The sequence below is a fragment of the Rhinoderma darwinii genome, chromosome 12 (genome assembly GCF_050947455.1).
Source record: "Rhinoderma darwinii isolate aRhiDar2 chromosome 12, aRhiDar2.hap1, whole genome shotgun sequence".
Lineage (NCBI taxonomy): Eukaryota > Metazoa > Chordata > Amphibia > Anura > Rhinodermatidae > Rhinoderma > Rhinoderma darwinii.
In genome coordinates, this window is record NC_134698.1 from 59,742,681 (window position 1) to 59,768,452 (window position 25,772).

A 25,772-nucleotide genomic window follows, 5' to 3' on the forward strand; every position below is an offset into this window, starting at 1 on the left:
CTCCATCATCACTGTTTACACACTGCAATGGTAGTGATAATGGTTATTGTAAGACAAAAACTTTTAACCCCGTTAAAGTCCAGGCCATTTTTGGTTTTCCTTCCCTGCCTTCAAAGAGTCATAACTTTTTTATATTTCCGTCAATGGAGCGGTGTGAAGACTTTTTTTACGGGAGGAGTTGGCACCATTTAAAGTTTTACATAATCTACTTGAAATGACAAAAAAAACTATTTGTGGGGTGGAGTTGCAAAAAAACAGATTGCTCTACCGTTTTCTTTTGTTTAATTTTTAGGCCTTTCACCATGCGGTAAAAACGACACCTTAGGGTAATTTGACCAAAAAATAACAATTCTGGCCTTTTCTATAATTTTTTTTTACACCGATTAGGCCCGCTCCATACTTCTCCCTCCGAACTATAATGTACAGTGTCGCCATGGTGTCTCAAGGTATTAAGCAGGTTACATAAAACGTTCTGACTGATTAGAGGATTTTGTGCTAATCTATATATATATATACCAAAAATAGAGCCCAGAAGCAGCACTCAATAGCAAAAAATATGAATTTATTCACCCAACACAGCTGTGTTGGGTGAATAAAATTCATATTTTTTGCTATTGAGTGCTGCTTCTGGGCTCTATTTTTGGTATATTCATGAGGAGTGCGTCACTCCTTGATATTTGAGGCTAGCACCAGCCGTTTTTGTGTTTTTTGCACTATGCTGCTCCTACTATTTGCTTGATTATATATATATATATATATATATATATATATATATATATACACACACACATATATATATATATATACACACACACCTATATATATATATATATATATATATATATATATATATATATATATATATATATATATATATAGTGTGTCTATATACACACACACACACACACACATACACACACACACCGCTCCTTCGCAATGAATTAGAATATCTCCAAAAGTTCATTTATTTCAGTAATTCAATTCAAAAACTGAAACTTAAATATTACATAGATTCCTTACACAGTGATCGATTTCCAGCATTGTTTTCTTTTAAAGTTGATGATTATGGTGAACAGTAAATAAAAACCAAAATTTAGTCTCAGAAAATTAAATTATTAAATAAACCCAATTTAAAAAAAAAATGTAATGCCGAAATGTTGGCTTACTGAAAAGCATGTACAGTATATGCACTCAATACTTGGTCGGGGCTCCTTTTGCATGAATTACTGCATCAACGCAGCATGGCATGAAGGCGAACAGCCTGTGGCATGAAGGCGATCAGCCTGTGGCATGAAGGACGATCAGCCTGTGGCGCTACTGAGGTGTTATGGAAGCCCGGGTTGCTTTGATAGCGGCCTTCAGCTCGGCTGCATTGTTGGGTCTGGTGTCTCATCTTCCTCTTGACAATACCCCATAGTCTCTATGGGGTTTAGGTCGGGCGAGTTTTCTGGCCAATCAAGCGCAGTGATACTGTGGTTATTAAACCAGGTATTGGTACTTTTGGCAGTGTGGGCAGTTGCCAAGTCCTGCTGGAAAATTAAATCCGCATCTCCATAAAACTTGTCAGCAGGGGGAACCATGAAGTGCTCTAAAATTTCCTGGTAGATGCTGCGCTGACTCTGGACTTGATATAACACAGTGGACCAACACCAGCAGATGACATGGCTCCCCAAACCATCACTCACTGTGGAAACTTCACACTGGACCACAAGCAACTTGAATTGAGTGTCTCTCCACTCTTCCTCCAGACTTTGGGACCTTGATTTCCAAATGAAATGCAAAATGTACTTTCATCTGAAAACATGACTTTGAACCAATGAGCAACAGACCAGTCCTTTTTCTCCTTAGCTGAGGTAGGACGCTTCTGGCGTTGTCTCTGGGTCATGAGTGGCTTGACACGAGGAACACGACCGTTGTAACGGTCACGGCGCGTGGAGTGGACCCACTGGGCCGTACCGAGTAGTGGGATAGCAGCTGGCCAAACAGGTACAGTACAAAGTCTATAGTCCAGAAAGGGTACCTGAGGCAATGTAGATAGTAGCGGTGATACAGGCTGAAGGTAAGGCTCCGGCAGTAGACGGGCCCCCGGCGAGGTGTGACACAGTAGATGCAGCGGAAGACACAACTCTACTTCAACTCTAGATGGCCCAGTGGCACGGTAACACGGGATACAGGGTACAGGCAGCAGGAGCGGGTAACACTGGGAACTGGAAAACACTAGGAGACCATTTGCAAGACAAACTTTAGATACACAACAACGCTCAGGCGAAGATCAAGAGGGCAGAGCCATTTTTATAGTCCAGCAGCATTCTGGACTGATTGCAGACTTCATGCAATTATGCGCTCACTGGCGCTTTAAGGCCGTGGGCACGCGCGCCCTGCGGGAGACAGTCTCAGAGGAAGTGAGTGCCGGTGTCTCACAGGAGCGAGAAGCCAGAGAGAACTCACGTGTCCATGGCCGCGGCCGTCGGAGGGCAAGTCAGAACGACGGGCCGCAGCCATAGACGTAACAGTAACCCATGTCCTGGATACTCTGTGTGTGGTGGCTCTTGAAGTACTGACTCCAGCCGCAGATCACTCCTTGTGAATCTCCCCCAGATTCTTGAATGGCCTTTTCTTGACAATCCTTTCAAGGCTGCGGTTATCCCTGTTGCTTGTGCACCTTTTTGTACCACACTTTTTCCTTCAACTTTCCATTAATATGCTTGGATACAGCACTCTGCTAAAAAAGCTGGCTGTTCACAATGTTCTTTTGTGGCTTACCCTCCTTGTGGAGGGTGTCAATGACTGTCTTTTGGACAACTGTCAAGTCAGCAGTCTTCCCCATGATTGTGTAGCCTACTGAACCAGGCTGTTGGACCATTTAAAGGCTTAGGAAACCTTTGCAGGTGTTGTGTATATTAGCGGATTAGAGAGTGACACCATGAGTCAGAAAATGTGAATATTGGGTAAAAGTTCAAGATTGCAGAGAGACTACATTTTGGGTTTTCATTAACGGTTAGCCATAATCTTCAACATTAAATGAAAACAATGGTGGAAATTGATCACTCTGTGTGTAATCAATCTATATAACATGAGTTTCACTTTTTGATTCAATTACTGAAATGCATTAACTTTTTGATTATATTCTAATTTCTTAAGAAGGACCTAGTGTGAAAACTTTTAAACAGTTGCGGTAAAGATGCTGCAAAGTAAGAATGGTTTCAAAAACAGAAGTGTTCGCATTTTGTTAATTGATAAAAATATTAAGTGATAAATCTAAATCAAAGCAATATTTAGTCTGACCACCCTTTGCCTTCAAAACAGCATTAATTCTTCTAGGGACACTTCACACAGTTTTTGAAGGAACTCGGAGGGAGGTTGTTCCCAAAATCTTTGCTAACGAACCACAGATACTCTGTGGATGTAGGCTTCCTCAAATCCTTCTGTCTCTTCATGTAATCCAAGACAGACTTAATGATGTTAAGATCAGGGCTCTGAGGGGGCCATATCATCACTTCTAGGGCTCCTTGTTCTTCTTTACACTGGAGATAGTTCTTAATGACATTGCCTGTATGTTTGGGGTCATTGTCCTGCTGTAGAATAAATTTGGTGCCAATCAGACGCCTCCCTGATGGTATTGCATGATGGATAAGTATTTGCCTGTATTTCACATCATTGAGGATACCATTAATCCTGACCAAATCCCCAACTGCATTTGCTGAAATACAGCCCCAAACTTGCAAGGAAGCTCCACCATGCTTCACGGTTACCTGCAGACACTCATTATCGTACCGCTCTCCAGCCCTTCGGCAAACAAACTGCCTTCTGTTACAGCCAAATATTTCACATTTTAACTCATCAGTTTAGAGCGCCTCCTGACATTTTTCTGCACTCCAGCTCCTATGTTTTCATACATATTTTGAGTCACTTGGCCTAGTTTCCATGCCGAAGGTATGGCTTTTTGGGCACAATTCTTCCATGAAGACTACTTCTGCCTAGACTTCTCCGAACAGAAGATGGGTGTACCTGGGTCCTGCTGGTTTCTGCCCGTTTTGAGCTGATGGCACTGCTGGACATCTTTCAATTTTGAAGGGAAGCTTGATGTGTCTTTGATGTGCTGCATTATGTTTCCTTGGCTGACAACTGCGTCTATGGTCCTCAACGTTGCCCGTTTCTCTTAATCATAAACCTGACTATAATCCTACAAAATCCATAACTTTGTGCAAGTGGATCTAGAAGAATTGATGCCGTTTTGAAGGCAAAGGGTGGTCTCATCAAATATCGATTTAGATTTCTCTTTTGTTCATTCACTTTTTTGTCAATTAACAAAACACAAACTATTAAACACTTCTATTTTTTTTTTTTATGGATTTTGAACTTGATTTTATGTAATAGACATCACAAAATAGTCCAAATTGTTACAGTGGAATGAAAAAAAACTGATAAAAAAAACAACAAAACTAAAAACGGAAAAGTTATGAGTGCATGTGTAGTCACCCTGTTTGCTATGAAACACCTAAATAAGGTCTGTCTAAAACAATTAACTTTAGAAGTCAAGGTCCGCCTGTGTGCAAGCAAAGTGTCACATGATGTCAGTATAAATACACCTGCTCTGAAAGGCTCCTGTGTCTGCAACACCACTAAGCAAGTAACATGAAGACCAAGAAGCTCTCCAAACAGGTCAGAGACAAAGTTCTGGAGAAGTATAGCACCATTAAATCCATTAAAACAAAATAAATAAGGCACAACTACAAACCTGACAAGAGAAAGCTGCCCACCAAGGCGTACAGCTTGGGCGAGTGCATTAATCAGAGATTTAACAAAAACACCAACGATAGCACTGAAGGAGATCCAAAGATCCACAGCGGAGACGGAAGTATCTGTCCATAGGACCACTATAAGCCATACACTACACAGTGGAGATTATGGACGAGTGGCCAGAAAAAAAAGCCATTGCTTAGGAGAAAAACAGACAACACATTTGAGTTTGCCATACATCGTGTGGCAGACTCCCAACACATGGAAGAAGAAGGTTCTTTGGCCAGATGAGTCTAAAATGTAACTTTTTGGCCATCATGGGAAACACTATGTATGATGTAAACCCCAAATTTTCCCATCACCCCAAGAACGAAGTGAAGCATGGTGGTAGCAGCATCATGCTGTGGGCATGGCTTTTCATCGGCACGGACTGGAAAACTGGTCATGATTGACGGAAAGATGGATGGCAGTAAATACAGGGCAATTCTTGAGAGATTCGAGACTGGAACGGAGGTTCCCCTTCCAGCAGAACAATGACCCTAAACATACTGCTAAAGCTATACTGGAGTGGTTTAAGGGCTAACATTTAAATGACAGAGTCAAAGCACAGACCACAATCCAATTGAGAATCCCTGCCATGGTTTGAAAACTGCTGTACACCAACGCAACCCATCTAACTTGAAGGAGGTGGAGCAGTTTTGCTGGGAGGAATGGGCAAAAATCCCAGTGTCAAGATGTGCTAAGGTTATAAAGGGATACCCCAAGAGACTTGTATCTGGAATTGTAGAAAAAGGTGGCTCCACAAAGTATTGAATTTTAGGGGGTTAATACTTATGTGCATTAAAGTTCTCCATTTTTTTTTCTTAATTATAGTTTGTCTCAGAGTAAAAAAGTGTTTTGCCCTTTCAAAGTGGTAGTCATGTTGTGTAAATCAAATGGTCCAAAACGCCATCTCAATTCAAAGTTCTAATCCAACAAAGTAGGAAAAGCACAAAGGGGGTAAATTCCTTCGCAAGGCTATATAGATTCCACATGAATGGCAAGACCCAAGGTTGCCCAGACTTTTACACTGCCTCGGCCAGCTTGCCTTCTTCCTATAGTGCATCCTAGTGCAATCTCTTACCCAAGTAAGCTACGCACATGCATCCAGACATTCACATCAATAAAACTTGATTCACCAGACCAGGACACCTTCAATTGCTCCATTGTCCAGTTCTGATGCTCATGTGCCTATTGTAGTCGCTTTTGTGCTATAATAGCTTTTTTTGTGGGATCAGACCGGCTAGCCTTCGCCCCCACGAGAATCAATAAACCTTGGGCAATTTGTGACCAGTTGTCCTTTCTTGGACCACTTTTGGAAGGTACTAACCACTAATATACCAGGAATAGTCAACAACACCTGCTGCTTTGGAGATGCGCTGACCCAGGTGTATAGCCATCACCATTTGGCCCTTGTCAAAGTTTCTCAGATTCTTTTGCCTGCTTCTAACACATCAACTATAAGAACTGACTGGTATATATAGGCCTTGACAAGGCATGGGCACACATGAAACGGCCGGAGGCTTGTGCACCACATCCATGCTGCCTTTTCTTGCCTTAATAAAGAAGAGTATTTTAACGGAATGGTGAGTGCAGTGGAATCCCTTCTTTATTGCATATATTATTTATTTATATATATATTTTTTCTACATTTATATACATACACACACACACACACACACACACACACACGTTGCAACATCAGCTATTTGATCCCCTTTCAGCAGAGGGGGACCCACAGCAGTATCAATGGGCACTATTTAAGTAGGGCTTCTAATAGTTTTAACCCTTTTATGATGGGGGTGTTTATGGGCTTCCTGCCCAGAGCAAAAATGTCACTTTTTGGAGTGATGCATTCAAAGTTTTCTTCTTTTTTTTTAAAATAATTTCTAAGTCAAAATCTTTTGATTCTTTTTTTTTTTTTGCGGGACACATTGGGCTTTTATATTAAATAAAATGGAAGTGGATATTAATTTGTAGGTCTGACTTTGAGAAAATGGTCATAGATAACAAGAAAATATTTGTTTGATTTTTTTCTTGCTTTTTTTTTTTTTTTTTTTTTTAAAGTTAGTTTATTTAATGAATAATAAATATTTACCCCAACAATATTTCTCTGATTTTCCCACGCATCGCGATGCCAAATGTGTAATCCCTATTTTAGTTTTAAATGTATATCCCTCCTTTAGCTTTAGACGCAGCACCTGTACAAGATAATCATCCAAGTACAGACATTTTTTAGTAAAGACACAAAAAAGTAGATTGTGCTGGGATAGAACAGACTAAAATTGGCAGCCGGAGGTATGTCTAAAAGGTAATCTCTAAAGGTAATGTCTAAAATTGGTGCGTGTGGGTTCAGAGTAATGTGCACTTTTTTGGAGATGGGGCTTTTTTTATTTTTAACTTCTTTTTCTATAATATTAACATTTTACTATATTTACTTATTGAAGAAAACTTTTCGCTACCCCATACATGTGCAACATTGGGCCTCATAGTCCGTTCTCGGACACTGTCCAATCAGCTGTAGACAGTGTCAGAGTGGCTTCTGCTGTGTGATTTCTCTCGCAAGATCACGCAGTCTTCTCATCACTGGCTGAGCAGAGCTGCGCTTTTGTGTCCAGTAAAAGCAAGGTCATCCTGACGGAACGAATTGGGTTCCGTAGAGGGCTGGTTGTCTCTGTCGTTGAGCGGAAGTGTCGCTTCCGGTATTTTCATTGTTCTGCTCCTCTGACAGAGCAAAACTACAAGAACCCGAACACAGCCGGAAGAACTATCTATGTGTTCCCTTGCGCCCTTATATACAGATCACTCATAAATGATCTAATAGCAACAGTGCATTAAATTGCTGTTTGGGTGTATTCACATGTGGCAGATTTTTCTGCAACTTAGAATCAATTCTATTCATCAGAATAGAATTTGCAGAAACCCAGGTGCTTTCGACACAAACAACCCCACTCAGATGAATGGAAATGATTTTCAGGAATTTCTGCAACAAAATCTGCGTGTGAATTTACCCTTAATAGTTATCTGTATACAGAGATGTGCAGAGAAGACAGAGATTGTCTTTTCTGCATGTTTCCATGCCCTCTCCATGCACAGGGAATCCCTGTAACTTCATTAATGACATCACAGGGTACCCTAGCAACAGCCTGAAAGCAGGAGCAACGCTTTTGCATCTGGAACTTATTGCTTAACCCCTTAATGACCAAGCCATTTTTTACGTTTTTCCATCGTCGCATTCCAAGAGCTATAACGTTTTTATTTTTGCGTCGACATAGCTGTATAAGGTCTTGTTTTTTGCGGGACAAGTTGTATTTTTTAATAGCCCCATTTTGAGGTACATATTTATTTATTAACTTTTTTTGGGGGGGAATAGAAAAAAAACCTGAAATTTCGCCTCTCTTTTTCGCGTCTTAAATCTACGCCGTTTACCGTGTGGTATAAATAACTTTATTCAGCGGGTTGTTACGATTGCAAATTTGTATAGTTTTTGTATGTTTTACTACTTTTACACAGTAAAAACGCTTTTTTTTCAAAATTACTTGTTTTTGTGTCTCCATATTTGAAAAGCCATACATTTTTTATTGTTCCGCCGATGCAGTTGTAGGAGGCAGTTTTTTTTTTTGCGGGAAGACGTGTCGTTTTTATTGGTACCATTTTGGAGTAGAAGCGACTTTTTGATCACTTTCTATCACATTTCTTTTAAGTCAGGATTCACAGAAAACAGCAATTTTTCCACAGTTTTTTATTACATTTTTTACGCCGTTGACCGTGCGGGTTAAATAATGTAATAGATTTATAGTCAAGGTCGTTACGGACGCGGGGATACCAAATATGCGTAACTTTTATACTTTAGTTTTGGTTTTTTAATAGTAAAGCATTTTGTAAGGGGAAAAAGTGGGCTTTTAATTTTTTTCCACATTTTTTTTAAATTGACTTTAGTAAACTTTTTTTTTTTTAAATTTTTTACTAGTCCCACTAGGGGACTTTAAAGAGGCTCTGTCACCAGATTTTGCAACCCCTATCTGCTATTGCAGCAGATCGGCGCTGCAATGTAGATTACAGTAACGTTTTTATTTTTAAAAAACAAGCATTTTTGGCCAAGTTATGATCATTTTTGTATTTATGTAAATGAGGCTTGCAAAAGTCCAACTGGGCGTGTTTACAGTAAAAGTCCAACTGGGCGTGTATTATGTGTGTTACATCTGGGCGTGTTTACTTCTTTTACTAGCTGGGCGTTCTGACGAGAAGTATCATCCACTTCTCTTCAGAACGCCCAGCTTCTGGCAGTGCAGACACACAGCGTGTTCTCGAGAGATCACGCTGTGACGTCACTCACTTCCTGCCCCAGGTCCTGCATCGTGTCGGCCACATCGGCACCAGAGGCTACAGTTGATTCTGCAGCAGCATCAGCGTTTGCAGGTAAGTAGCTACATCGACTTACCTGCAAACGACGATGCTGCTGCAGAATCAACTGTAGCCTCTGGTGCCGATGTGTCCTTGCTGGTCCGACACGATGCAGGACCTGGGGCAGGAAGTGAGTGACGTCACAGCGTGATCTCTCGAGAACACGCTGTGTGTCTGCACTGCCAGAAGCTGGGCGTTCTGAAGAGAAGTGGATGATACTTCTCGTCAGAATGCCCAGCTAGTAAAAGAAGTAAACACGCCCAGATGTAACACACATAATACACGCCCAGTTGTACTTTTACTGTAAACACGCCCAGTTGGACTTTTGCAAGCCTCATTTGCATAAATACAAAAATGGTCATAACTTGGCCAAAAATGCTCGTTTTAAAAAAAATTACAACGTTACTGTTATCTACATTGCAGCGCCGATCTGCTGCAATAGCAGATAGGGGTTGCAAAATCTGGTGACAGAGCCTCTTTAATATGGGATTCTCCGATCGCTATTATAATACAATAGAATACTTTTGTATTGCACTGTATTACTGCCTGTCCGTTTAAAACGGACAGGCATCTGCTAGGTCATGCCTGCGGCATGATCTAGCAGGCATTCGCTCCAGGCAGACCTGGGGGCCTTTATTAGGCCCCCGGCTGCCATCGCAGACACAGACACTCGGCGATCTTATCGCCGGGTGTCAGTTGGATGAGAGGGAGCTCCCTCCCTCTCTCCAAAACCACTCAAATGCGGTGCACCGCATCTGAGGGGTTAAACGGGTGAGATCGATACTAATATCGATCTCACATAGCAGAGCAGGGACGCCCCCAGCCCTCAGCTACCTCTGGCAGCTGAGAGCAGGGAGATTTGACGGCTCCCTGCTCTATTTACTTATCCTGATGCAGTGCCGTAAAAAGGCATATGCATCAGAATAAAGCCCGATAGTGGCCGCCGTTAAAAGGCGTATTGGCGGTCACTAACGGGTTAATATGAGCGCTATGTGAAGGGCTTGTTTGTGACAGGAAGTGACAGCACAGTGACATAGTATGGGTCTTTACGAATGCGGTGATACCAATTTTGTATCTTTTTATCTTTTTTTTTATCTTTTTTGTTTTTCCCATAATAAACCATTTTTCATAGTAAAAAATGTGAAAGATACAAAGATGTGCGTGTCATAGGAATTCATAGTAATAGTGACTCCACACAGCAGACACTGTAAGATTTGGACAGTCACAATACGGGTCACGTCACGTGACAATTGTTCAGCAACAAAGCGCCCGATAAGAGGCTTACCCAATCTACACTTTCCAAAGGGGGGGGGGGGGAGAGAAAAATTCTTAGAGCGTTCCTTTAATTACATTTATAATTTAATTGTCCATTTTAGTTTCATTCAGTGACAAGTATTATACCTGGTCCTCTGTGCCTTTTCTCCATCCAGATGTAGCAGTTGTTCTGGGCTACACCAGTCTGTGAGTCTAAAAAGGGGAGGCGAACACTGCGTTCAGCACATAGTCTTGAGTTGTAGTTGCGGCAGTGCTCAATTGCTTCTTTGTAAAACTGATCCCCAAGTCTGCAAGGAAAACCATAGTTATATTGGGTAAGTATTGTACAATCATTTATTGTAAGCAATACACAAAGGAACAATATTCATACACAAGCGTGTGTACAGCATGAACTATAACTATTTAACATGTCGAGTAGTGGTTGTCTGCCAGACAATCTGCTTTCCTATACCTGAATAAGGTATGCGGAGTTGCTCCCGTTTCGGACCCCTCTATAACCAAAGCTGAGATATATGTTAAACAGGACGGAAAAACAACCAGCGGTCATTCAAATCAGTGTATGGGCATTAATTTCAATTGGTCGTCTGGCAATATCAGATAATAGAAAGCAGGGGTTCCAAATTAGGCAACCTCCTATAACAAGTACGGGACCAAATAAGATGGTTAAAGAGAATGTGTCATCAGAAAATGACCTATTGCTAAAACATTAAAGGTTTTTTTGTGATTTACTTAGTTTATTCCCATGTCATTATCTATATTAGAAAAAAAATCCTTAAATTAAATATCGCAATTTTCACTAGGCCACTTAGTCTCATAATAGACTGACACTTTCTGTTCTGTAGACATCACTTCTCAGCAGTCACCACATTATCATTACAGAGAGGATTACAATTAAAGGTAACACACACACACACACACACACACACACACACAGAGTATAACACTGGATCCACCATTGACCATACATAGGTGATGGGGACAGCTCTCCTCCTCTCCCCTTCCCATTGACCTCTGCACAGGTCGCAGAAAGTGCCTAGAAAACTCTGCCATAGAAGGCAATGGGTTATCTACTTTGCTACCTGTCTGGAGAGGGGGCTGTTCTCACCCTCTGCAGCTCTAGTCACTGCTCTGCCTCAGAGATGCCGAAAAAAATTGAACAGCGGGATAGAACAGAAAGCAGGGAACATGACAGACAGAACAGGTATGTGGGTACACCAGGGGAGGTACAAGCCAGCAGCTAAAGGAGCACATTAAAGAAAAAAGGAATTGTAAAGGGGCAGTATTCCGTTGTGAAGCATTTTTCACCTATCCACTGGATAGGTGATAAATGCTAAACATGTGTATGTCTGAGCACTTGGACCCCCACCGATTGCCAGAACTGGCTAGACCGTGGCTAGGAGCCGTTTGAATGAACAGATAGTCGAGTATGCACACTACAACTCCCCCTCTCTCCCCATCACTGTTCTGCCAGTGAGAGCATTTCACACCGTGCAGAACATATTCCCAGCTGCCTGCTCCTGCATCCCGAGTTGGGTAGCGCTAAGCAGAGTTGTTTTGGCGCTGGTCTGCTGGAGGAGGCTGGGCTTGATTGTGCATTCAGCATAGTTAAAGTTGTGGTGTAAAAAAAATAATAACTTAAACGCCTTGCTCCACATGGCGCTGTCACAGCTCGGTACCAAGTAGATCTCAAGACACTCCCAAGTTGCAGCAGTAGATCTCAACATCTCTAAGGTTGCCTACAGCTGCCCTACAGGCACCAAATTAGCAGTCATACAAGAGAAAGCAGTAAAATCAAGAGATTTTAATAGGTCACACCAAATTGTTGTTCTAATAAGATTCACTCAGAAGGGTGGTCCGTATTTTGCATCACTATTTATAAGCCAAAAGGAGAACATACACAGAGAAAAAGTATAATGGAAAGATTTGCACCTCTTACCTTACATGTTTTGGACCCACTCCTGGTTTTGGCTCACAAATACTAATGCAAAATACTGCCGTGTGAAAGTGGCCTAATAAAAAGCCTCTTTACACAACTTATATGGATATTTATAGAAAAATAAGAATACCTCCGTATAGAAGAATATGCGATAAATAAAGTATTAAATTCACTGGTTAATTTGTAACATGTTAATAAGCTGTACTGTTGCAAAAGTCAAGATCTCATGGAAAAGAGTGAAATACAACCTTCTCACATCATCCATGATTAGACTTTCAGAAGCTAAACAATGATTCTTATTGTAAAAATAAGAGCCGCGTTTACATGCTTTAGGACTTGTGACTTTATACAGCCACTGGAGAAGAGAATATCAAGATGTTGATGAGGATTGTGTCTAGGGAAGAAATTCAAGTATTTTCTGTAGTACTGTAATAGGTCCTGTATTGTAATAATGTCAAGCATCAGTTCCCTGAGGATATGGTACCAAACGTAGTCACAGGCCGTCAGTGCATGCTGATACTCTCAGTACAGCTGCAGAGGCACAGGTTGGAGACCACTGATCAAGGCATTATTGACTTAGTCTGACCCATAGAATGTGGATTAACAATTTAGTAAGCTCTACTCAATCAGTAAGCATTGTTGCCCCAGTTTTATAAACCATGCTAAATTCTCTACAACCCATCAAGGGAGCATCTTTAGTATTACCTATGTATTTCTTCATTGATGTTTATGCAATTCCCTCATATCCAAGTATGGGTAACTAATGATGGTAAATCAATTGCTTATCTTTGGTAACCTTTCCTCCAAAAAAAATAAAAATGGAACAAGTGATCAAAATAATTGCACGTAACACGAAACCAATAAAAGAAGTATAGCTGTTCCCGCCAAAAAACAAGCCCCCCCCCCACAGCTCTGTCAACGGAAAAAAAAAAAATAAAAAGCTATGACTGAGTGCAATGATGCAAAATGATGGCCCATACTACTTTATCATCCAGCAGTTTTTTCATCTAAAACCCCCCCACATCATTTGCTAGACCCCACAGGTGGACCCCCTAAATGCAGTAAATGTGATGACATTTTGGGGCCCTGTGCCGCACATGGGGCTATTGAAGAAGCCAAAGATGAGGCATTACTGAAGGGCAGATATTTTGTACAATACCCTAATTTACCACATAGTCATGTCAAATAGTATAAAAAGCGGGCCGCGCACATCGCACAGATGGCATTGTGTAATGCTTACGTGCTAAACCGGTGTCCAGGTCAGATGGCAACATTCTTTCAGCTTCAAGAGGTGGTTATCAATATTTGGGGTACAAAGAAGAGGAGGACCAAAACACACCTGCCCCCAAACGTCATAATTTCTACTGGAAACAAGGCTACCTGTACTCTACATTCTGAGAGCCATACGGTTTTTTTTCTGACGATTGAGCGGTGTGAGGGCTAATTTTTTGCAGAGCGAGATGCAGTTTTTAATGGTACCATTTTAGGGGTACATACGACTTTATGAATTTTTGGGGGGAGCTAAGGTGACTACAAAACAGCAATTTGCCAGTTTTTTCTTTTTTACAGCGTTCCACGTGCAGGGTAAATATGTTATATTGTAGTATAATACAGCCAACACCCCCCTAAGTATGGAGTGCGCTCAGCTCCTGAGCCTGCTCCATACTTCCCCTTACCGACTACCACATACATGTACGTGGCATGTCATTAAGGTTTTAAACCATACCACAACATCCATGGATTAATAATTTTATTATTCACCCCATTATTATACAACCTTATTTTGCCCAGATATACGTTGCGAAGCTTACATATGAAGCCACATTAAAAATTGAAGTACCAGTAAAACACCAAACAAACTACTGAGCCTGATAATAAGCCTTTATACAAGTTTGTGACCCATATGGGGTATTACCGTACTCGGGAGTTCACCCCTTCATTATTTATGGGGTGTGTTTCCAGTGGCACAACCTAGGCACAACAAATTTGACCCTGAAATGACATATCTCCTGAGTCGTATGTCCAGGCAAAAGATTAGGACCATGTGATTCTAAAATCAAGAATAAGTCACAATCATTAGAGAGCGGTCTTTTCACAATGGCACAACATAGTGGGCATTGAAATGGTATATCTATGGAAAATTTTAAATTTTTACTATGCAACATCCATTGTGCTCTCATTTTTGCAAAACACCTGTGGGGTCAAAATGCTCACTACACCTCTAGATGAATTCCTTGGGAAGTGTAGTTTCCAAAATGGGGTCACTTATCAGGGAGATCCACTGTATTGGTCCCTTAGAGCAATGCATGCTGTCCAAAAACAATTCCAGTAAAATCTGCACTCCTTCCCTTATGGATTTTTTAAAACTGCAGAATCTGGGTAATAAACATTGAGTGGTGTTTCTCTATTAACACCTGCTGTGTCACAGAAATAAATGGATTAAGATTGGATATTGGCAAAAAAAAATGAAATTCGTAAATTTTGCCTCCACTCTACTTTGAGTTTTTTTACGCCAATTTTGACGTGGAAACCATGTCCAAAATCGCCCCCCCATTTGATTTTTTCTGCCTGCAAAAAACTCAATGTTAACAGGGCTTAAGGGTATGGTCACACCGCTTATTTTCAGGCTGATTTTGGAGCGGAAAAGCCTAATTTTATGCTACAAAATATACTTGAAATAAGCCAGAAAACAGTTTCCCATTGATATCAATGGGAAATACACCAGTGCTGTTTGTAGCGTCCATGGCCGCGGGCCGTCAGGTCCACTCACCTCCTGACGCCTGCAGCCATGGATCTGTGAGCGCTGGTCCCCATCTCCTTCCCAGGAGACGCCAGCGCTCACTTCTGCTCCGGTCCACTTTGTCCCGTAGGGTGCGCGCGCACGCTCGTGCGCGCTCTTAAAGGGCCAGCGACCGCACATGTAGGAAATCATCATCATCAACACACATGATTTCCTGGACTATAAGAGGGCCCCAGCCCGTCTGATCCTTGCCTAAGCGTTGTTAGTAATTCCCAAGTCTGTCTTGCAAATGGTCCCTTAGTGTTTCCCGTTCCAGTTGTTACCCGCGCCCTGTTAACTGCTCCTGTATCCCGTGCTGTGTTCTTGCTCCTGTGCCTACTAGTAGGAGTTCCGTCTACTGCATCTGTGTAATCCGCTACGTCCTGTGTCATCTGCCACGTCCAGAGGGATTCGCCACGTCTGGCGCAACCTGCGGCATCTGTGTCATCCGCCACGTCTGGCGTTACCTGCTGCACCCATCTCCATCAGTGCCGGAGCTGCGGCCACTGTCTGGACTATCCAGGTACCCTTGTGCGGGACTTTCTATAGCTGGGGTTCCCTGTTTGGCCAGCTGCCTCCCTGCTACGGCGGTACGGCCTAGTGGGTCCACAAACCGTGACACTGCTCACATGAGGCGTATTTTTATGCTGCTGAATTGTATTTTTTTTGGAGCTGATGTTCCATTGCCACTATGAAAAATAACTTAAAACAAGCTTCAAATTAAAAAAAAAAAAGCTTCATTTTCAGCTTAAAAAAAGCCTTGAAATCAGAAGCGGTTTTCCTTTGAAACAGCCTCGTAATTTTCAGCCACTTCTTTTTGTACATGTGAACCCTAAACGGTTAACAAATTTCCTAAATGCTGTTTTGAATACGTTGAGGGGTGCAGATTTTCAAATGGGGCGATTTATGGGGGTTTCTAATATATGGGCCCTTCAGAGTCCATTCAAAACTAAAGTGGTGCCTAAAAACAACGTTTTTTTTTAACAAAATTTACAAAAACCTGATAATATACTTAAGCCTTACGGTTAGTCCACACAGAGCTTTGTAGCGCTAATTTAGACGTGGAAACTACAAAAAAAGTGCCAAAAAACGTCCCAAATGTCCCATCATTGATTTTAATGGAAGTCAGAGGAGTTTTTTTTCCCGGGGGGCTTCTGGCATGCCCTTTCATTGAGTGGTTTCTGCCTCTGACCTCCCTTGAAATCAATGGGAGGCAGAAAAACCTGCGGCGCTCGTTTCGGAGCATTTATTGTGCTGTTTTTTGCACGCGGTTCTAGCATTGAATTCAATGGCCACAGGCAAAAAAAATTGTTAAAACATCAATGGCAGTTTAAAATCTGCCTCAAAATGCGTTGGGGCATTGCCTGCAAAAAAAACTTGTCCTAAAAAATGAGAATTACATAAAAAAGCAACCCGGATCAGGGCCAGCTCCAGGTTTATGTGGGCCCTTGGACGACACAGACTTACTGGGCCAGTTTGCGGGGGAACTCACAGCGGCAGTAAAATGTCAAAAATCTTCCTTTGTGCCCCCATATAGACGTTAGGCCCTGTTTATTCCCACATATAGAAGTTAGGCCCCCAGTTTGTACCCCCATGAATTTACTGCCCCTATAGCTGCCACACACAGTAAAATGCCCTCCATAGCTGCCCCCACAGTAGAATGCACCCCATAGCTACCCCATACAGTATAATGCCCCCCATAGCTGCCCCATACAGTATAATGCCCCACGCAGTATAATGCCTCCCATAGATGCCCCTTGCAGTATAATGCCCCCATACAGTATAATGCCCCCCATAGCTGCCCCATACAGTATAATGCCCCCATAGCTGCTCCATACAGTATAATGCCGCCACACAGTATAATACCCCCATAGCTGCCACATACAGTATAATGCCCCCATAGCTGTCCCATACACATGCGTGACCAGCGCTCCTTTCATTTTTATTGAACATGGAAGTCCGAGGTTCGTCATGGAGAACTTCGGGGGACTTTCGGTCCCCTGTTCTCCTTATCGCTGCCAGCGATCACACATGTATCCCCTGGATAGGGGATACATCACTTTTGTAGGACAAACTATAGGCTGTTTTTTTTTGGGGGGGGGCAGGGGGGTTTGGGGGCTGTATGGCATTATCTACAGGGGGAGGTTGTATGGCGTTATCTACAGGGGGGCTGTATGGCGTTATCTACAGGGGGGGCTGTATGGCGTTATCTACAGGGGGGGCTGTATGGCGTTATCTACAGGGGGGGCTGTATGGCGTTAGCTACAGGGAGGTTTGGGGCTGTATGCCGTTATCTACGGTGGGGGGGGGCTGTATGGCGTTATCTACAGGGGGAGGGCTGTATGGCGTTATCTACAGGGGGAGGGCTGTATGGCGTTATCTACAGGGGGAGGGCTGTATGGCGTTATCTACAGGGGGAGGGCTGTATGGCGTTATCTACAGGGAGGGTTGGGGCTGTATGCCGTTATCTACAGGGGATCTGTATGGCGTTATCTACAGTGGGGGTTTGGGGCTGTATGCCGTTATCTACAGGGGGAGGGCTGTATGGCGTTATCTACAGGGGGAGGTTGTATGGCGTTATCTACAGGGGGGCTGTATGGCGTTATCTACAGGGGGGCTGTATGGCGTTCTCTACAGGGGGGGCTGTATGGCGTTATCTACAGGGGGGGCTGTATGGCGTTATCTACAGGGGGGGCTGTATGGCGTTATCTACAGGGGGGGCTGTATGGCGTTAGCTACAGGGAGGTTTGGGGCTGTATGCCGTTATCTACGGTGGGTGGGGGGCTGTATGGCGTTATCTACAGTGGGGGTTTGGGGCTGTATGCCGTTATCTACAGGGGGAGGGCTGTATGGCATTATCTACAGGGGGAGGGCTGTATGGCGTTATCTACAGGGGGAGGCTGTATGGCGTTATCTACAGGGGGGGCTGTATGGCGTTAGCTACAGGGAGGTTTGGGGCTGTATGCCGTTATCTACTGTGGGGGGGGGCTGTATGGCGTTATCTACAGTGGGGGTTTGGGGCTGTATGCCGTTATCTACAGGGGGAGGGCTGTATGGCGTTATCTACAGGGGGAGGGCTGTATGGCGTTATCTACAGGGGGAGGGCTGTATGGCGTTATCTACAGGGGGAGGGCTGTATGGCGTTATCTACAGGGGGAGGGCTGTATGGCGTTATCTACAGGGGGAGGGCTGTATGGCGTTATCTACAGGGGGAGGGCTGTATGGCGTTATCTACAGGGGGAGGGCTGTATGGCGTTATCTACAGGGGGAGGGCTGTATGGCGTTATCTACAGGGGGAGGGCTGTATGGCGTTATCTACAGGGGGAGGGCTGTATGGCGTTATCTACAGGGGGAGGGCTGTATGGCATTATCTACAGGGGGAGGGCTGTATGGCATTATCTACAGGGGGAGGGCTGTATGGCATTATCTACAGGGGGAGGGCTGTATGGCGTTATCTACAGGGAGGTTTGGGGCTGTATGCCGTTATCTACAGGGGATCTGTATGGCGTTATCTACAGTGGGGGTTTGGGGCTGTATGCCGTTATCTACAGGGGGAGGGCTGTATGGCGTTATCTACAGGGGGGGGCTGTATGGCGTTATCTACAGGGGGAGGGCTGTATGGCGTTATCTACAGGGGGAGGGCTGTATGGCGTTATCTACAGGGGGAGGGCTGTATGGCGTTATCTACAGGGAGGTTTGGGGCTGTATGCCGTTATCTACAGGGGATCTGTATGGCGTTATCTACAGTGGGGGTTTGGGGCTGTATGCCGTTATCTACAGGGGGAGGGCTGTATGGCGTTATCTACAGGGGAGGGCTGTATGGTGTTATCTACAGGGGTAGGGCTGTATGGCGTTATCTACAGGGGGCTGTGTATGGTGCTATCTACAGGGGCGCTGGGTGGCGGAATCTACAAGGAGGCACTATCTACAAGGGGGGGGGGGGTTGTGTGATACTCAAAGGAGGGGGGCCCCCGTCAAAAGTTTGCTATGGGGGTCTTTCCTAGTTATGCCCCTGCTCCCACACTATTTTACTGCTAGTGAAAAGATCAGGAGGGCATCCAGGAACATTTATTGATCGGTCCCGCCCTTCATAAATTCTGAAGGTGGCAATATAACCGGACCTACTTTCGTATCACTTGTACAGCATAATGCCATATCTTGCCCTTTTGGAAGGTAGATATTGGCGAAAGCGAAGCCTTTTATGAAAATTGAGGAGGGATTCGTCCATGCTTACATTCTGCTCTGGGGTGTAAAATGGCATAAGTAAATTTAGGCAATTTATCAGTGGTCTTATTTTGAACAACCGACCACGGTTTTCATCAGTACTTGGGGGGGGGGGGGGCCTGTGAGTTGTCACTTAAGTGAAGGAATCTCATTAACGTTTCGGAACGAGACCTGGACATTACTGCAGAATATACTGGGGTGGCTTGGGCGAGTCTTGTTGATCAGTAAGTGGTTATAGAGGGCTTTTTTACAATACCCATATTTAGGGTGAGCCCCAAAATTTTTTTTTAATTCAGGCAAATTGGTGGGCATCCAATCTCTGGCATGGGTGGATGAAGGTTTCTGTCTTATATACTGCGTGGCATATAAATTGGTTTGGTGGACGATTATATTTAAGAGATCGTTTGTAATAAATAAATAAACTAAAGTAGTCCATTTGGGCAAATTTTGAATTGCCCACTGTTTATGCCAGGCGTGGCAGTATATGTGTGGATTCTAGGGCCAAATAATGGAGCAGGTGCCCATACGAGAGCCTGAACTGGAGGGACCAAGCTGTCCTGTGCTGCAGAGGTACTAGGCCCTGCGTTTTCATGCTCTGCAGTGTCAACTTATTCAGGGATAACGTCCCCTGAAGATGAAACAGAAGTGACGCTAACATCGTCTCTGCCTAAAAAAGGTTCCATCTCTGACGCCATCTCAAATTCTGACCACAGCATGGTGTATGCCTCCTCAGCGCTATATAACTTCCTCGCCATAACTTCACTAACACTAACCCCCCCAAAAAAAGTATATACTTTTTTTTGTAACAAAACAGATTTTATGTACACGCATATATATATATATATATATATATATATATATATATATATATGATTCCATCTACCCCAGGGAAGACAAACAGCATGTATGGGTGGACGTAATCTGCAACGATGGGTTCATGCCCAAATCGGTTCAGAGTGCCTTCCACATGGATAAGTGGGCCCAGAGAATGCCATGAAATAAATGCCCCAGACCATAACGCTGCCGCCACCAGTTTGTGTTCTTCCAGAAATGGTTGTTTGTTCTCTGATGTTTCTTGCCTGACACGCCAACATCCATCCGTTCGATAAAGCAGAAAATGTGACTCTTTGGATAGGGCAACACTTTTGCCAATCATCGGTGGTCCAATGCCGATACTGCTGTGCAAATGTAAGTCTTTTTTTCTGATGCACCTTTGTTATCTAGGAGCAGGGACCATCTGTCTGCTTCGGAGCCCCATATGCAGTAGGGTTTGCTGAACTGTTGTTTTAGCCCCCTGGTTGATGTTCACGGTGATTTGCTCCACTGTAGCGTGTCGTACACCTCCCACATCAATGGCACGTGGTGCTCCGCGGTTTCCACATTGGTTATTTCCAATCGTGCCATTTGTCCACTCACGATACACTTTCACCACAGCAGCACGCGAACAGTTCACAAGCTGTGCTGTTTGAGATATACAAAGCCTGAAAGCCAATAACCATCCCTTTTTGCAACTCTGATAAAATCGCCCCTTTTACCCATTGTAACAACGAGTGATACGTGTACAGACAGCCTATCGCACACCTTATATACCCACCAAGCCAGCCCACGACAGCACTTCCTTCATGCGCTGCCGACATCGAAAGTAGGTGGTCCGAATAATGTGAATCGACTGTGTGTGTGTGTGTGTGTATGTATATATATATATATATATATATATATATATATATATACACACACACACACACACACATACATATATACACACTACCGTTCAAAAGTCTGGGGTCATCCAGACAATTTTGTGTTTTCCATGAAAACTCACACTTATATTTATCAAACGAGTTGCAAAATAACTAGAAAATATAGTCAAGACATTGACAAGGTTGGAAATAATGATTTTTATTTGAAATAATAATTTTCTCCTTCAAACTTTGCTTTCGTCAAAGAATGCTCCATTTGCAGCAATTACAGCATTGCAGACCTTTGGCATTCTAGCTGTTCATTTGCTGAGGTAATCGGGAGAAATTTCACCCCATGCTTCCAGAAGCCCCTCCCACAAGTTGGATTGGCTTGATGGGCACTTCTTGCGTACCATACGGTCAAGCTGCTCCCACAACAGCTCTATGGGGTTGAGATCTGGTGACTGCGCTGGCCACTCCATTACAGATAGAATACCAGCTGCCTGCTTCTTCCCTAAATAGTTCTTGCATAATTTGGAGGTGTGCTTTGGGTCATTGTCCTGTTGTAGGATGAAATTAGCTCCAATCAAGCGCTGTCCACAGGTTATGGCATGGCGTTGCAAAATGGAGTGATAGCCTTCCTTATTCAAAATCCCTTTTACCTTGTACAAATCTCCCACTTTACCAGCACCAAAGCAACCCCAGACCATCACATTACCTCCACCATGCTTGACAGATGGAGTCAGCCACTCTTCCAGCATCTTTTCAGTTGTTCTGTGTCTCACAAATGTTCTTCTGTGTGATCCAAACACCTCAAACTTCGATTCGTCTGTCCATAACACTTTTTTCCAATCTTCCTCTGTCCAATGTCTGTGTGCTTTTGCCCATATTAATCTTTTCCTTTTATTTGCCAGTCTCAGATATGGCTTTTTCTTTGCCACTTTGCCCTCAAGGCCAGCATCCCGGAGTCGCCTTTTCACTGTAGAGGTTGACACTGGCGTTTTGCGGGTACTATTTAATGAAGCTGCCAGTTGAGGACCTGTGAGGCGTCTATTTCTCAAACTAGAGACTCTAATGTACTTGTCTTGTTGCTCAGTTGTGCAGCCGGGCCTTCCACTTCTCTTTCTACTCTGGTTAGAGCCTGTTTGTGCTGTCCTCTGAAGGGAGTAGTACACACCGTTGTAGGAAATCTTCAGTTTCTTGGCAATTTCTCGCATGGAATAGCCTTAATTTCTAAGAACAAGCAAAGACCGTCGAGTTTCACATGAAAGCTCTCTTTTTCTAGCCATTTTGAGAGTTTAATCGAACCCACAAATGTAATGCTCCAGATTCTCAACTAGCTCAAAGGAAGTTCAGTTTTATAGCTCCTCTAAACAGCAAAACTGTTTACAGTGGTGCTAACATAATTGAACAAGGGTTTTCAAGTGTTTTCTAATCATCCATTAGCCTTCTAACACAGTTAGCAAACACAATATACCATTAGAACACAGGAGTGATGGTTGCTGGAAATGGGCCTCTATACACCTATGTAGATATTGCATGAAAAACCAGACGTTTGCAGCTAGAATAGTCATTTAGCACATTAACAATGTATAGAGTGTATTTCTGATTAATTTAATGTTATCTTCATTGAAAAAAACTGTGCTTTTCTTTCAAAGATAAGGAAATTTCTAAGTGACCCTAAACTTTTGAACGGTAGTGTATGTATATATATATATATATATATATATATATATATATATATATATATATATATATATATATATAAATAAATAAAGACTACTTATCTACGCTAGCGCTAACAAAAAAAATAAACCACTATTGATATAAATAGATATTCCCTACCTGCCTATTCTAATATTCTAGTAAAGATAGAAGGAAGGATAGATAGAAGGAAGGAAGGAAGGAAGGAAGGAAGGAAGGAAGGGAGGGAAGGATAGATAGAAGGAAGGATAGATAGAAGGAAGGAAGGAAGGAAGGAAGGATAGAAGGAAGGAAGGATAGAAGGAAGGAAGGATAGAAGGAAGGAAGGATAGAAGGAAGGAAGGATAGAAGGAAGGAAGGATAGAAGGAAGGAAGGATAGAAGGAAGGAAGGATAGAAGGAAGGAAGGATAGAAGGAAGGAAGGATAGAAGGAAGGAAGGATAGAAGGAAGGAAGGATAGATAGATAGATAGATAGATAGATAGATAGATAGATAGATAGATAGATAGATAGATAGATAGATAGATAGATAGATAGATAGATAGATAGATAGATAGATAGATAGATAGATAGATAGATAGATAGATAAAAAAATGTAGTGTAGATGTAACACTGTATTTTTTGGGACACAGTATTATACTGGCAGCGATTCTCTCTACTCCTCACACTGAAACAATGAGTGAGGAGAAGAAAAAAAGAGGCAGGAGATTCGCTGCCAGAACTTTTCAAAATAAAAATATGTGAGAAAATATGTTCTCACACCGATCACATGATCAGGGACCAACAGATTGGTCCCTGATACTCGGCCCAGTGCCTAGGGCTGTTGGTAACAGCCAGGGCACAGGGCTGCGTGCTTGCGATCACGCGTACACACGATCTGAAGTGCCACTGTCTATACGGCAGACTTCAGAAACCCTGACCGCTGGTCGTAAAAACACAGCCAGCGGTCAGGAACCAGTTAAGCTATAGAATAAACTGCTTTAATATAGTGAACACAGTCTACTGGGGCCTCGTTGCTGCCTCGCTGAAGAGAACATTCACTTACAGTCCTATGTACTCTCATTGTAAGTTGTGGAAAAAGACAAGCTTAGCTCTGCTACATTTGTTCATATTAAAGCAAATGCTTGCACATCCCATATTTGTGGTCTGCTATAAAGCAGGCCCTAAAGTTCCAAGAAAGCGATAGTAAGTGAACGAATAGCAGTTTGCAGGTTGATCTAGCCAATTTAACCATAAACAACTATAAAATGTAGGTATTAAAATTTTAAATGTCTACAACATACTTCTTAAGGCCTTCTACTTAACAGGTGACAGAATTTGGGAAAAAATATTTCAGTTCCTAGATTCCCTTGCATTGGGTCCTCCACCGTACTGTTTGTTGGTGCTTTTTAACATTTTATTTTGCCTTAACACCCCCTAGAAAGCTAGATGCTAGAACTGCAAACATTATTTTACAGCCACCATTGTGGAATTGAAAATCTTAAGGTAACTGAGGAGTTAACGAGACAATAATGGTGACTCAGCCAGTGAGAGAGGAGGCAGTAACACACCTTTACATTCTAGCTGTCACCGATTCCCAAGCGCTGTCTGCAGGGCTTTATTGAAAAGATAATTTGGCTCATAAATTTCCCCATCACTCCTACCGTCAGCAAATGATCCACAGAAGGACCCTGCTGTCCAAGAGATAATTACTTCCTCTGCAAGATTCCAGGCAACTAGCAGAGCAGGAATTATAAAATTAAAGAAAAACAGGATTCAGTGTGTCCGCAGGCTATCTTTAGGCGCTACAAGAGTTAAAAACTGAGACTACAGGAGCGCAGAGTTTGGGAACAATGTATAAATATCACTGGTCTCTGCTGTCACCTAATGATATGGAGTATAAACAGAAGCCTCACAAAGAGAACAGGGAGACCGGCATTAAACTGCTAGAAAGCAGGCAAGTCTGTAGGCACAACAGTAAAAACATCAGTCTGAGATTAATCACGTAAGCGGTGGGACCATCTCTAGGACTAGTGCACGATACATCTAAAGGCCTCTATTACGCTGCAGTATTTTGGTCAGTATTTTGCATCAGTATTTGTAAGCCAAAACCAGAAGTGGGTCTAAAATGCAGACGTGGTACAAATCTTCCCATTATATTTACTCTATGTTTTACTCCTAGGTTTGGTAAAACTGGGCCGTCAAAAAATGGAACATACCCTATTTTGGGCCGTTGTATATGGCTTTCTATATATAGACAGTGACGTCAGGGACTTCTCCTGAAGCAGAATCATCGGCAGACGGGCGGCTGTGGCCTGGGATTCTGCTTCAGGAGCAGGGGACCGCACCAGGAGAAGTCCATGACGTCACTGTCCATATATGTCCAATGCCTTTCCAACCAAGGGAGCGTGTTCTATCTTTGGACAAGAACAGGGCCTACGGGCACAACCTCCTAGACCAAGTGGTGGTCAACCTGACATATTGTGGTTATATACATATTGTGGTTATATACATATACATATTGTGGTTTTTATTTACAAAAACAGGGCACGGCCATGGGGGCGGCGTGTGCGCCGTCATATGCGAACCTGTTTCTCGGCCTCTGGGAGAGGCAGGTTTTTCTTGGTGACGGTGCGCACGCCGTCGACCATGTGCAATGCTGGATGCGATATATAGACCATGTTGTATTTGTCTGGCAGGGGACAGAGACTGAACTTACACAATTCATGCAATGTCTAAACACTAACGATTTGAATATAAAATTAACTTATGTTTTTGATAAGCATCGAGTGGATTTCTTGGACATTAGCATTGAGGTGGACAGTATAGGATGTCTTCAGACTAATGTTTTCAGGAAAAAGACATCGGTCAACTCTCTATTACATGCCACCTCTGCTCACAGCCAGTCCACGATTGGGGCCGTCCCTGTTGGTCAGTTCTTAAGAATGAGGCGCATTTGCTCTTCAAATGCAAATTTTGAGAAACAATCAAGAGACCTGGAAGAGAGATTTCTG

At 42.9% G+C, this 25,772-nt stretch overlaps 1 protein-coding gene across 1 annotated transcript in view; it reads right to left on the bottom strand.

The window, feature by feature from the left end:
• The window catches only part of DPF3 (double PHD fingers 3), a 257,140-nt gene that overhangs the window by 127,589 nt on the left and 103,779 nt on the right, over positions 1 to 25,772 (bottom strand). The window contains 1 exon segment of the mRNA XM_075843503.1: positions 10,585 to 10,745. Coding sequence (XP_075699618.1) covers positions 10,585 to 10,745 — 161 coding nt within the window.